Here is a 13,661-nt window from a genome sequence, read left to right on the forward strand (position 1 = left end):
TAAATATGTATATTTTATATCGTCCCTCGTCCCTCGTTCCCCTTTTCCCCCCCACTTCCCGTAGCCACAGAAAATCCCGGTTGGGTCTCCGCTTCTCGACTACATCACTTGTCTTTGAATATCCAACTATAGTTACAGTCAAGCACTATGGGTATCCTCTTGTTCCCGATAGAGAGGGAACAGGGGTGGACATAACGTCGTAAACCGAACATGACGAAATAGGCTCGGCGAAACCTCAACTTGTGGCCAGCTCATACACATCCAATTGTCCCCCCAATGGAGCACCAATGTCCGCGGTTTCTGTTGTGTGTCTACTGTGTGTGTGTGTGTGTGTGTAAGTAAAGTGGTATTGCTTTGAGATCTCGTTTTCTTTTCTTCTTTCGTTTCCCTCAAATTGTACACAGAGAGGAAAGGGGGGAGCTCCTGCTACTGTACATGCCAGTGGGTGGGCACATGATGAGGTTGTCTCCCGACATGATCATCCGAGGCTCTGGGAAACATGATAAACTATGTCACCGTGTGTGTGTGCAACATGTGTGCTGTATCCGTCCATCCCTTGGAAATGCTATTATATCCGACTCCGGGTGGGCGGAATCCTGTCGGGTTCTCTTGCTGATTATGTAGCTGGACACCATCCACCGAGGTACCTACTTGGTAGGATAAATGTTTTTTTTTGCTTCTTTTGTTGCTTGCTGAGTCTGCCTGTCTGTCTGTCAGGTCACGTTCGCTTCGTCTCCTGCATGCGACCCTGAATGAGAGGAAATATCGTCTCAATAGTTCCTGTCTCAGCCCTCTTGCGTTGTGACGCCTGCCAGCCTGGGACGGCCTGTGGTACTTTGGGGCCTGTAAACTCACACCACACCCCTCCCGTCCCGTATACGAGACCTCTTTTATTCTTTCTTTTTCTTCCTCCTGCAGGGCTACGTGGAAATAAGTATGGGGAAAGGAAATTCAAAAACAAGGGGGAGGGGGAGAGGGAGGGCACAGAGGCCTAAGTTTGGGTTTCTCTATTAACCACTCATCCTTTGCTTATCGTCCTTGTTCCTCGTCTCCTTTTAATCCCAATACTCCACAGCCCATTTTACCTATTTGTTGGTTGTCTTCTTCTTCTTCTTCTTCCCTCTTCCCCTTCGATTTTCTTCTTTTCTTTCCCTTACCTCTCTTTCCTTCCTCACTTCCCCACCAATGTCTCATTCTAGCCTGTGAAAATGGAGAATATCAAAGACCACACTGCCACCAACGGTACCATCCCAAATGGCGCCGGGCACACCGCTGCCAACAGTGACCACCACCGCCTTCCCCCCACCTACACCAGCCCGAACAAAGTCGGCCTAACCAGCCCCCTTGTGGACGAACACCCAACGCCACTCAAGATCATCATCGTCGGTGCAGGAATAGGCGGTCTCTCCGCAGCCTTGAGCCTACGTCGCAACGGACATCATGTCGAGGTATGTTTGAAACACCCATAATACTTTGATATCATTCCCCTTCTCCTCCTTTTCCTCACAATCCATCATCCTGGAAAGCCAACTTGCGGTTCACTCACACACCCTCCCAGCTCTACGAACAATCCCGCTTCGCCAACGAGACTGGCGCGGCCGTCCACCTCTCCCCCAATAGCAACGCCGTCCTCCGGCGCTGGGGCATCCTAGCCGAGTCCTTCGGCGCCGTCCCCAATGCCCGTGTCCAGGAGCGCAGCCACCTGGGCAAGATCATCAAGGATGTCGACTGCGCTGGCCCCACCAGCAGGCAGTGGGCGCACCCTTGGCTGCTCTGTCACCGCGTCAGCCTGCACGAGAAGCTCAAGGCGCTGGTGACGGAGGAGGAAGGCGAGGGGCCGCCGGCGGTCCTGCATACCTCTTGCAAGGTGGCTGCTGTGGATCCTCGGAAGGCTGAGGTGACGCTGGTCGATGGGAGGACGATTACTGGCGATGTTGTGTTGGGGGCGGATGGGGTTTACGTGAGTTACTTTACTGTCCCTCTTGATGGTACCTATGTGTGCTATTCTGCCTCTTATTTGCGAGAGAGACTGACCGAAGAGTGAAAAAATAAAATTAAAAAAATAGTCCAAGACGAGGGCATGTATCAAAGATGTGAAGCTGTTTGGCTCGGGCAAGGCTGCTTTCCGGTTCCTGGTACCGCGAAAGGCGTGTCTTGATGATCCTCTCTGCAAGCCCCTTGCAGAGATGCTCGACACCCTCATTATATGGTTTGGCTCGGACAGGAGGGTTGTTATGTATCCCTGCAATGACAATGAGCTGCTTAATTTCGTGTGCATTCACCCCGATACCGAGTCTCATGCCACTGGCAGCGATGGTGAGATGTCACCCTGAACTCTTGTACTGAAGATTGAGATGATTGCTGACTTTCATCACCGCCACCAATAACAGAGTGGGACAAGAAGGGCGACCTCGAACAGATCCTGAAAGTCTACAACGGCTTCGACCCGGCGTGCCTGGCCTTCATCACAAAAGTCTACCCCCCACAAATCAGCGTATGGAAGCTCATGGACATGGAGCAGCTGCCGACCTGGACCATAGAGAAACTCGCCCTTCTCGGCGACGCCGCGCATCCTTTTACACCTCGTATGACTTCTATTTTCCTTGTGTAAAATAAGCAGCATTGTACACCATCCCCCACTGACAAACGAAACCAACAACAACAGACCAGGGACAGGGAGCAGGTCAGGCCATCGAGGATGCTGCCTCGCTCTCCATTGTGCTGCCTCGAGGTACGCCTCCAGACGAGATTCCTCAGAGGCTGAAATTGTACGAGGAGATCAGGTACACACGCGCACACACCATTCAGCAGTACTCGCGCGATGCCGGCACGGACTGGGTAGATGGGAAGCCGCAGACCGACAGTGAGTCTTCTTTTCTGTCTTTTCTTTGCTTTTGACTGAAATATGTGCTAACACTGGCGGCACAGTGATGGCATACACAGCATACAACTTTGGCCACGACGAGATAGACCACTCAAAAAACATCTACAAGCGCTGGAAGTGGTCGCAAAAGCCCAACATGTACTGGCGCATGCCCATAGGCTTTGGTCCCTTTCCCGGACCCCGCCAGGATGCATACGGCCGCGCTCTCCAGGATGGCCTGCAGAGGACGTTTTCAACTGTTTCAGTCAAGTTCAAGACGTCTAGAACCTACCTGCAGACGCTGTTCCCGACGGCCCAGTTTCGCTTCAAAGACCCAGCCACGGTGTGCCAGGCTTCTATTTCTGTTACCGAGCTGGACAACATGCAGTGGCTGGGTGGCAAGGGATATCGGCATCTGGGTTTGTACATTCATGGCGTCGAGTATGTGAAGAAGGACGGCAGCTCGCTCGCTGGTACACACATGGCGGTGCTGTTCGAATCGCTTACGGATCCCATCGTTTCTGGGAGGGAGGAGCTCGGTATGCCCAAGCTGTTCTGCGACATTGACATAGAGCGCGGGGATGCGTCGGTTCGCGTAGCTGCGAGCTGGCGAGGGGCCAAGTTCCTGGAGATGAACCTCGGAGGCCTGCAGGAGGACGATGTCTCGAGTGAGGCTGGCACTATTGGAGGCGAGGATGACTATGGTATCCTGGTGTATCGGTACATCCCTGCCGTAGGGGAGCCTGGCAAGGCGGATGCCGAGTATGCGATTGTGGTGCCGCATGAGGAGGAGCAGCCCAAGGGGACGGTGAAGAGGGTGATGAGGGTTCCTGCGTCGTCATCAAAGGATGATGCGACCCACACCCAGACGAGTGTGGGTGCGGACATCAAGATTCAGGGGCTGGATTGGACACAGTTGCCCACGCTTCATCATGTCGCGAGCGCGCTGGCTGAAATTCCCATCTATGAGGTGGTGAGCGCCAAGGTGGTGGAAGGGTCGGGTGTGCCTGATGTGAGCGCTGCCAGGAGGATCGAGTAGCAGTATGGCCCTTGGCGTGTTACCTGGGACAGTAGCATGACAAAATGATTTGGTGGTTGAGTTTTATTCTGTTCCAAATCTTCTATATGAGAGAGAGAGTGCGAGGGCCCGTGGATGCGTTGACGGGCACGTGCACTGTCTTTCCCAGAGAGCTTCAGCCGGCCAGCGGCCTTGGATGTCTTTCCTTCCCTTCTTTTCTTCCTTCATTCTTTCCTTCTGCAACGCAGCCCTCAAAACAGCTGTTTCTCATGGAGAGACTTTATGACGTATAAGTCCAGTGATGACGCTGCCAAGTCATCGATAATGTGAGACTGCATAACTTGTGTACCTCGACGAGCCTAACACTGCTTTGAGGCCTTGTCTCTCATTCAAGCTCATCTTTTTCTCTTCTTTCCCTCCTACGAAAAATAATGACTTCCAAAAATCTAAGACCAGACGTGATAGACATGCGCCCGCCACGGCATTCACCCCCCCACAGAGCCGAGACAAAGACGAACCGCTCAGCGCCGCCCACGTCACGGTCCCAGATGACAAATGTACTATTGGAAATTAAAATAAAACATGTGAGGCTTATAATAATTATCTCGTTACTGAAAGCAATGTTATAAGCAGTGTACACAAGCAGAAAAAAGAGAGCAATCATCAGCTGGACCCTACTTTCCCTCTCTTTATGCTACCCCAGCCATCCCCCGCCGCCCAACCTCCTCCTCGGCCGAGAGAACATGCTGAGTTCCGAGGGTTCGCTGGAGTACTACTTCAATGCAGAAAACCCCCCCCTCCCCCACCACCTTCTTTTCCCCTCCCTCCACTATGGTCGTCCCGAGATGGTTCCCACGTTCGTCTATGCACGTCCTCCACATCCCGTAAAGTTTAATCTTCCCCCTCCTCATCTTTCTCATCCTAGCAATCCCGAGTCAACGGTACAGACGGGGTACCAATACGGTATGCATTGGGATGTGGGTGGGAGAACTATCTCTCTGACATGGTCAGAGGTTTGTCACATGTAGAGACTAAATCGGAACGTGCCCAAGGATATGGTAATTGAGGTTTGTACTATACAGTATTGACAGGTTAGGGATCTCATCGGGAGAATAAATATTCCTGTATTGGCTAAGAAGAATATTAGGTCATTCCACCTAACGTGACCTTCAGAGTAAATACCATAGCTTGTGATTCTGGAAATTGAAAGGGCAGCACAGTAAACATACTTACTCATGTCAACGTGTCTTCCTCTCACATAACTTCATCCATCACAGGGCCTCACCAACAACATCCTCCTGAGCACAACAGATCCAAACATGGCAGACCAAAAGAACCATGCCCAAGGCCAAACATCACCCCTCCGAACCCCCCACCGCTTCATAACAGACCACAACCCCCAAGGCCTTGCCGTCTTCAACACCACTCTTGCCCCAGCCCTCCCCGCCCAGGCCATGCAGAACGGCGACAAGTTCTACCTAGGCTACACAACCACCGCCTTCCCGCCCAGTTTCACCAACAACGCCGACATAACCTCCTACGCCCGCGACCTGTCCGACCCCCCAGGTGTCGTACGTCCAGGCGGCACCGTCCTGCGCCTCGTGGATATCCGGCCGGGAGGCGAGTCGCCCATGCACCGCACCGTCAGCCTGGACTACGGGGTCGTGCTCGAGGGGGAGGTCGAGGCCGTGCTGGACTCGGGGCAGACGAGGTTGCTGAGGAGGGGGGATGTGGTCGTGCAGCGCGGGACGAACCATCTCTGGCGCAATGCGAGCGGCACGGAGTGGGCGAGGATGTTGTATGTTTTGCAGGAGGCGCAGCCGGTGGAGGTTGCGGGGAGAGCGCTGCGGGAGGATTATGGGGTGGGTATGGAGGATGTGAGGCCGAGTGGGAATTGAGGAGTGCACGAGGGAAGAGTTCGTGGTCATTTGGGGGTGGTGAACCGTTTGGGACATTGTGGTGAGCGCTGATGAGATTCATTCTGGAGTGGACCACTGATGTACGGCACGACATCTCGTCGCCTATCTTTCTTGCCTTGCATCATCTCTTGCAGTCCCCGCCCCCTCCTCCGCCAAGAAGTAGTCTGGTCCACTTGGTCATAGATGAAAGCAGCAAGATCCAAAATCCTGGGCGACACAGTTGGGTGGCGATGTGGCGGGATCCCTTCCCAGAGAGTTGTACGACGGTACAAGGTTTACTTCTTTATGGCAAATGTCTCTTCCTATAGAGATAGACATTGTGATTTATGTTCGCATCGTGTATAATATCATGTATTCGCATATGAGAGTATGAGTACCAGGATAGACTGAGAGGGTGAATGCTGTAAATACACCCCTGTACCATTGCAGTATATCATATGGCCCAATTTTGGATACTCCATGCAGTATAGACTCATGTGTAAGTGAATAGTCTTCCTTCAAGGCATAGCAGATCACCCACCTACACACTGAACATTTTGTCCGTCACACTCAATTTTGCTCAGGCTAGGGGAAGCTTTATGGGAACTACATGGTTTAACAATAATACTTGGCTACATATTATCTCCACAGATCGCCTTTCATTACAGTGAACCGCCGGCTGCCTGAGGGCCAACGACAGAAACAGGTCAATCTAGATGATCCGTGATCGGTTCATCGAGGCCGGTCAGGTGCTTCCTGACGTCCTCGATACGTGTACTATCAGCACGATCACATGTTACATACTCACACCGGGTTAATGTCGCCCTATTATAGGCTAAGGGAGGACCTCACGGCGGCTGCTGGCCTTCTTCAGTCCATACCTAGGTTCAGCGGTACGCCAGGCTCCCGCTTCCAGCTGTGGTCCGCGAGGGAAATGAGCCTGAGCCCCTCGGCCACAGTGGTTCTGAATGAATATGGCCCTGAGCTGCCTAATGACGTGGCTTTAGGTGGCTGGAGGCTTTGAACAGTATTTTCTTCTTCAAAAGCTCTGAGGCGTCAAAAATAAAACAATGCTGATGATGAGACACTTGAGAGACGCAGATACTGCAATCGTCAGGCTGAGCTGGAGTAGGATATGTTGCCTGCGGTTGATTGAATGAAACTTTGTCATACGTCAAGGTTCGAACCCGGTGTAGAGAAAGAGAGAAACAGCATCGACTTAGCCGTTGTGATCTCGTCTTACGAGACAGTAAGAGATGTTGGTGATATTTTTTGTTGGCTCTTAATTCTAGCAGGGCAGGTCGATAAGTTGAGCGGCAGTGCTGCTCTATACTTATACACTACACTTCATAGTACAGAATGTAACCAACCAATCGTTTGTAGTGGGCCGTGTCATGGACTTGGTTTGCGGGACTACCCACCTCTTAGTGCTACAGTACACCCCCCCCCCCCCCCCACTTGTCCACTAGGACACTGAGATGTGTTGACATTGTGCATGGATACGTGCTGGGCAGGGGTTTATCTAGGCGCCACTGACCCCTGTAGAGTCAACAAAGTAGGGGACAGTAGCGCTTTTGAGTCGCGTGGGCCCTATCTGACTGATTGTATCAGCCCAGACAGACGGTTGGCGGCACAGGTTGGGTGCCCTTGATAGCGGTTAGCCCTTCCACATGAAGTAGCAACAGCACCACCACCATCACCGCCACCATCACTACTGGCCAGCAGTAGCAGGCAGCCTCGTCGGTCTTGTCCACGCCTCGCCGTCGATAAACAGCAACACATGAAGCATATCATCCACCATCCCGCTCTGCTCTTTCTGGAGACACGCCGATCTTGCGCCCGCGTCCCTTGAGACCTCAGCAAGCCCCCCCCCCTCCTCCCCCTGGACTACTCTCTCGTCTCCGCGGTTCGAGGAGCCCCCTCAATGTCGTCGCTCGATCTTCCCTCCGACGCCTCTCCCTCGCCTTCCTCCCTCCAACGGGTCTGTCCCTACCGAACACCTCGTTTTCACGACCACGAGTGCGAGAATTACCTGGACTGCCCGACCCACTCAATAGCGAGGGTGTACCACGAGCTGCCTTCTGATGGGGACCCGTCTCCTGAGGGGTTCGAGTACGAGGGGGCCAGCAGGGAAGAGGATGCTCAAGATGACGAGGAGAATATCTTCGCGGACCTGTACGGAAACTCGGAGGAGGAGGACATGGCCAGCGGTGGCCAGCAGGCGCAGAGCCCGGAGGTCATTGATCTGACGAGCTCGCCGCCTGCAGAACAGCAACATTCGAGCAGCCCAGACGTGGTCGATCTGACTGGCGATTCCCATGAAGAACCACAAGGACTGCCGCCGCCGCCGCGGCCGCGACAGCAGCAGCAGCAGCAGCAGCAGCAACCGTATCCTCCCTTCTCATTTACTGCCGGCGCAATTGGGCCCCAGGGCAGGATGGGGCCGCAGCTGAGCAGACCATTTCCTACTCCTGCTACTCCGGGTGTTGGTGGTGCTGCTGCTGCTCCTACTGCTATCGCCGGCGCCTCAGCCCCGAGTCTGCCGTCGTTGAGGGATGGTGCTGTGTCCCCTTCGGCGCAGAGACGGCCCGCTACACCGCCATCGCCACCTCCACCCACCCGGCGCCGGACATCTTCGAATCAGTTTGGAGCAGCGCCTCCTCCAAGCAGGCACCTGCAGCAGCAGCAACAGCAACAACATCTGCTGCAGCCGCACAGACCTTCAGTATCCAGGAGACCTTCAGACATCGTCCTACCACGGTGGCAACCCGATGTCGAGGTCACATTCTGCCCAATTTGCCGGACACAATTTAGCTTTCTGGTCAGAAAACATCACTGCAGGTACGTTTCACCCCGAGCTGCCCTTTTCTTTCTTTCCTTTTTTCTCCTTCTGTTGTCTTGTCAGGTCTAACAGCCGCTGATATGACATCTTTCGACCTCTAGGAAGTGCGGAAGGGTTGTTTGTAGCAGCTGCTCGCCTCACCGCATTACTATCCCCTATCAGTACATAGTTGTACCTCCCGGAGCACCGCGCCCTGGTCTCCAGAGGTATCCATCTTCCCTGATTAGTGGTGAGGGCGGATATGCCGACTTCAGCAGCCTCGGGGGCGGAGAGAGGGTCAGATTGTGCAATCCATGTGTGCCAGACCCCAACACGAACCCTCCACAGTCGCAGCAGTCACCTGGCATGGGCAGAACCCATGGCAGGTCACAGAGCACCGTCGATGTATCCGCATCGGCATACGGCCCGACTGCGGACACAGCTATCAACGCTTATGTTAGAAATAGAAGCGCCACTATGGTAAGCCCCGTGTCTCCCCTTGTCGCTTTTTCTTTATTTCTGGGGGGGGGGGGGGGGTGGAGATACAGGAAGGACAAGACGACGAGGTTGCTGATCTACTCTGTAAAGCAGCTTCCAAGGGTCTTTGGTGGCCAGTCTACAGACAACCACTCGTTTCAACCTACAGAAAATAGAATATTGAGCGGGACACCACCCAACAACTATTCCTATACCAACAGGATGCCACCCACTTACAGCCCATATGCCTCGATATCAGGAGGCCCGCACCATCCTCAAAGGGCACACAGGCTCCGATCGTCGCTAAGAGCGAGTGGCCAAGAATCCGGTTCACCATCATCCTCCACGGCGGCGGCTGCCGCGGCCGCGGCGCAGAGGAGACCGCTACCACCAGATCCGCCTCAGCTCGCAGAGGAAGATGAGTGCCCAGTGTGTCACCGTGAGCTGCCGCCCCGAAACCTGTCGAACTTTGAGGCTCTCAGGGAGGCACACATCAGCGTCTGCATCACGTCACACAGCACCTACGGAGGAACACCTGGGGCGGAGGGCTCCAGCTCGCAGCCCAGGCGGACGGGCATGTTCCCATATCTGGCGACGGAGAAGGACTGCGTCGACAGCGCAGAGTGCACCATCTGTCTAGAGGAGTTTGAAGTCGGGGTCGCGATGGCACGGCTGGAGTGTCTCTGCCGTTTTCACAGGGACTGCATCGCGAGATGGTTTGCCAAGAACCCTGGACGATGCCCTGTGCATTCGCATGACGGCCATGGGTTCTGATGTTGATGGTGACGAATCATGCCGTAAGAAAGAGAGGAGAGGGAGGGGTGTGTGTGTGTGTGTGTGTGTGTGTGTGTGTGTGTGTGCGCGCGCGCGTGTGCATGTGTGTTGTGTGTTGTGTGTTGAAGGGAGATGTTTCTCATAAGCGATTCCTTCATTGGCATGGCGTTCCGGCGTGTCTTTTCTTCTCTCCCCTTTCTGTTTCCTTCTTTTCCATCATTTGATTAAGATCATCATTATTGGCAGGTTTCTTGATATCCTCTCAACACCGCCCCCTCTTGCATACGTGCATTGGTTTATCACGACTCATTATTCACCTGTCCCCCCCCCCTTCGTTTCCACTTTCTCTGTCTTTCTCTCTCTATCTCTCTCTCTCGTCTTTTCTGAGAGGAAGCGTTGGTATGTTTTTGAGAGCGCTGCTTAGATTTAGAATGCAGGTGCATGTGTGCGTGCATATGTATTATGGCACATGTATGCAATCTGCTACGAAAACAGAGCAGAAAGCCAACAGTGATGCATAAGGCGGCTCCTTTTTTCCTCTTCTTTTCACCCTTTAGTCATCAAGCGTCTTTCATTACGTATTATGAATAACAGCAAATGTGGTCAGGTGGCCAGCATTCGTCACACGGGGTCTCAAGAGGCGTTGGTAAGTAAGCAGCGACCGCTGAGAAAGTTAGTGGTCTCCAACACACCGAGCCTCGCCAGTGCGGGTTTGGGTTGTTATCTGCTATTGCTGCTACTGACTGCTACTTGCCGCTATGAGTACTACTGCAGGCCGGGGGGTGCCCCGTGCTGTGTGAGAGCGGCTATCAGCGGCAGTGGACAGTGGCCCTGGGTACCCTTGCTTATCGCTGGCTCGCGGGCTGGCTGCGGGCTACACTGCATTGCATAGGCGGTGACTGACTATCTATCAACTGGACCTTTCCCTCCCTGGACAAAGACCAACAACGCATACTCACGACTTAAACTTCCATCCCAAACTCACTCATCGTGACTTTCCTTTCTTTGTCCACACCTTCTTTTTTATTTGATTTCCTTCTTGAATCTGTTCTCTCTGTGTGTGTATCTCTCCCTCTAGGACAATCTTTCATCTCGAAAGAAAAAGAAGAAGAAGAGAAGGAAACAAGAAGGATTCCAGTGAGATGGCCAGACGAATCGCCCTCCGAGCCGCCAGGGCGCTGGCTCCGAGGTCGGCTGTTCCTATTACCCACCACGGCGGAGGGGGACAACGTTCATTACACAGGTCCGCCGTGAGGCCACAGGAGATATTGGCGACTGCTGCAAAACTGCCTGATGCGAACCCCATACCCAAGATGAGTCCTAGAGAGTCTGTAACCATCAATGACATACTAGAGAGGAGGGCAAAGGCCGGCAAGCTGGTGGCTGGCACGGCTGCGTCTTCTGATAGTGATATGTTTAAGGCGCCTGTGGGTTTTTGAATTTCTCCCCATTTCTTTAAATTGATCGAGGGAGAAAGGGGGGAAAAAGGTATAAAAGCAAGTCGTAATACGGGTTGGCTGACTGAGAATGTGTACAGTCGGTTGGAAAACCCAAGGCAAAGAGATGGGATCGTGAGTTTCTTCCATGGATTTCCTGCTGCGTGCAGGACGATAGTGGCTGACACATACATCTTCTTGTTCCAAGACCACCTCACTGCAGAGTCCCTCTCTCGACAGCCATGCATGCTTAAGCTGGCAGCAAGGCACCTCAAGAAACCAGGTCTCATCTCCCTCGGCGGCGGTCTCCCCTGTCCAGAGTATTTTCCCTTTGACAGCCTCAGCATGAAGGTGCCCGTGGCCCCCAACTTCAGCGAGGCGTCGACCAAAACAACGGGCAAAACCGTCACCATCGGCAAGCACGACGTCGCCGAGAACCCAGACGCCGTGTATGACCTTGCCATCGGGCTCAACTACGGCCAGGCCACGGGGTCCGCCCAGATGCTGCGCTGGGTCACCGAGCACACCGAGATGGTCTGCAACCCGCCCTACGCCGACTGGCGGTCTTGCCTGACCGTGGGTAGCACGGGAGCCCTCGAGCAGGCCCTGCGCATGTTCTGCGACCGCCAGAGGGGCGATTCCGTGCTGATGGACGAGTTTGCCTTCTCTACGGCGCTGGAGACGGCCGAGCCGCTGGGCATCAAGGTGGTCGGCGTCGCCATCGACCAGGAGGGCCTGCTTCCCGCGTCTATGGATGACATCTTGTCTCACTGGGACCCGAAGGAACACAATGGCGTGCGCAAGCCGCATGTGCTCTATACGGTCCCCTCTGGGCAGAACCCGACGGGGGCGACCATGGGCACGCAGAGGAGGCGGGACATCTACGCCGTGTGCCAGAAGCACGACGTCTTCATCATCGAGGACGAACCCTACTACTTTTTGCAGATGGACCCGTACGTGCCAGCAGGCACAGGTTCGTCGCAGCAGGCTATCTCACCTTCCTATTCCTCTTCGTCCTCCGCCCCAGAGTCCGTTGACGAGTTCCTCGACTCCCTGATCCCCTCGCTCCTGAGCATGGACGTCGACGGACGCGTCCTGCGCATGGACTCCTTCTCCAAGGTTGTCATCCCTGGTTCACGCATGGGCTGGGTGACGGGGTCCGCACAGATCATCGAGCGGTACACGCGCCATGCCGAGGTGGCCAGCCAGGGGCCGGCGGGCCTCTCGCAGGTGGTGCTGTACAAGCTTCTGGACGAGCACTGGGGCCACGAGGGCTACTTTCAGTGGCTGATGAACCTGCGAGCCGAGTATACCAAGAGGAGGAATATTTTGCTGGGGGCTTGTGAGGAGTTTGTGCCGCGGGAGGTGGTGAGCTGGGATCCACCGGCGGCGGGAATGTTTGTGAGTTTGTTCTTCTTTTTTCCTCTTCTTTTGCCCTCGTCAAAACCGATAACTAACCTATTCACTAAATTTCCCTCCCGTCCTAAAAAGCAATGGTTCAGGGTTAACTACAGCCTTCACCCCGACGCGGGCAGGCGCAGCATCCTCGAGATAGAAGAAGAAATCTTTGATCTATGCATCGAAAAGGGGGCCCTGGTGGCACGGGGGTCATGGTTTGCGGCTGACCATGGCAAGCCCCTGGAGGACCTGTTCTTCCGGGCGACGTTCGCAGCGGCAGCACCGGGGCCGATGCGGGAGGCTATTCGGAGGTTTGGCGAGGCTGTCAAGACGAGCTTTCGCATTTGAGTGAGAGAGAACGAGAGAGGAGAGGGGGGGGGGGGGCAGAAGCCACACAAGTCTAGACACCGGATTGGTGTTCAGGTGGCGGGCGGCTGAAATGGTGGGGGGAGGGGGGTGGACAGTTTGCTGATATCTCGCACAGGACTTACTGTATATCTGAAGACTGATGTATTCCACCAATCTCCCTTTGCTTCAGGATGCCATTCGGGAACCTCTTATGCGGGGCTTTCGCTGCTGTAACCTACCAACCCAAAACATACCCCCTCCCAAAAACCGAGCTATTGTCCTCGTGTAAAGAACCACACGAGACGAAGAGGAAGGGAAAATTCGGATGAGTCACATACTTGCAGACGAACTTGCCCGAAGGGGATGCTGAAGGAAAATTGACTATCAGAGTAAGTATGCAGGGCTGGTGCCATGACAGTAAGACGGCATATTGTTCCGTCCGGTAGTGCAAAGAAAGACAGCAGAAGAGAGACGGGTAGGACCACAGTGACACCACCCCCCCCCCCCCCCGGTACGTTGCCACATGGTACTTCAGTGTACTGGGAAAGGGCTAGCTGACCATCTGATGACTCCTCACTGGCCCAGCCGCTCGTACTGAGCCTTGAGGGCGTGGCTCAATCTTGTCTCA

General features: G+C 54.3%; 4 protein-coding genes across 4 annotated transcripts; all 4 read left to right on the top strand.

The window, feature by feature from the left end:
- Positions 1-1,208: 1,208 nt before the first annotated feature.
- Positions 1,209-3,902, top strand: M406DRAFT_46178 (uncharacterized protein; the record flags this gene model as incomplete). The annotated part of the gene is made up of 7 exons (XM_040924295.1): positions 1,209-1,442; positions 1,559-1,960; positions 2,067-2,316; positions 2,391-2,585; positions 2,666-2,863; positions 2,929-3,689; positions 3,732-3,902. The coding sequence occupies 7 exons, from the start codon at positions 1,209-1,211 to the stop codon at positions 3,900-3,902; spliced, it is 2,211 nt and encodes a 736-aa protein (XP_040773343.1).
- A 1,298-nt stretch (positions 3,903-5,200) lies between these two features.
- Positions 5,201-5,779, top strand: M406DRAFT_263341 (cupin domain-containing protein; the record flags this gene model as incomplete). The annotated part of the gene is made up of 1 exon (XM_040917585.1): positions 5,201-5,779. One exon carries the CDS (start codon positions 5,201-5,203, stop codon positions 5,777-5,779), a length of 579 nt encoding a protein of 192 aa, XP_040773344.1.
- Positions 5,780-7,703: 1,924 nt separating this feature from the next.
- M406DRAFT_341601 (FYVE-domain-containing protein) lies at positions 7,704-9,851 on the top strand (the record flags this gene model as incomplete). The annotated part of the gene is made up of 3 exons (XM_040921682.1): positions 7,704-8,620; positions 8,723-9,091; positions 9,299-9,851. 3 exons carry the CDS (start codon positions 7,704-7,706, stop codon positions 9,849-9,851), a joined length of 1,839 nt encoding a protein of 612 aa, XP_040773345.1.
- A 1,313-nt stretch (positions 9,852-11,164) lies between these two features.
- On the top strand, positions 11,165-13,033 carry M406DRAFT_46703 (uncharacterized protein; the record flags this gene model as incomplete). The annotated part of the gene is made up of 4 exons (XM_040924311.1): positions 11,165-11,278; positions 11,389-11,422; positions 11,496-12,688; positions 12,779-13,033. The coding sequence occupies 4 exons, from the start codon at positions 11,165-11,167 to the stop codon at positions 13,031-13,033; spliced, it is 1,596 nt and encodes a 531-aa protein (XP_040773346.1).
- Between the last annotated feature and the right edge of the window lie 628 nt (positions 13,034-13,661).

The sequence above is a fragment of the Cryphonectria parasitica genome (genome assembly GCF_011745365.1).
Source record: "Cryphonectria parasitica EP155 unplaced genomic scaffold M406scaffold_7, whole genome shotgun sequence".
NCBI lineage: Eukaryota > Fungi > Ascomycota > Sordariomycetes > Diaporthales > Cryphonectriaceae > Cryphonectria > Cryphonectria parasitica.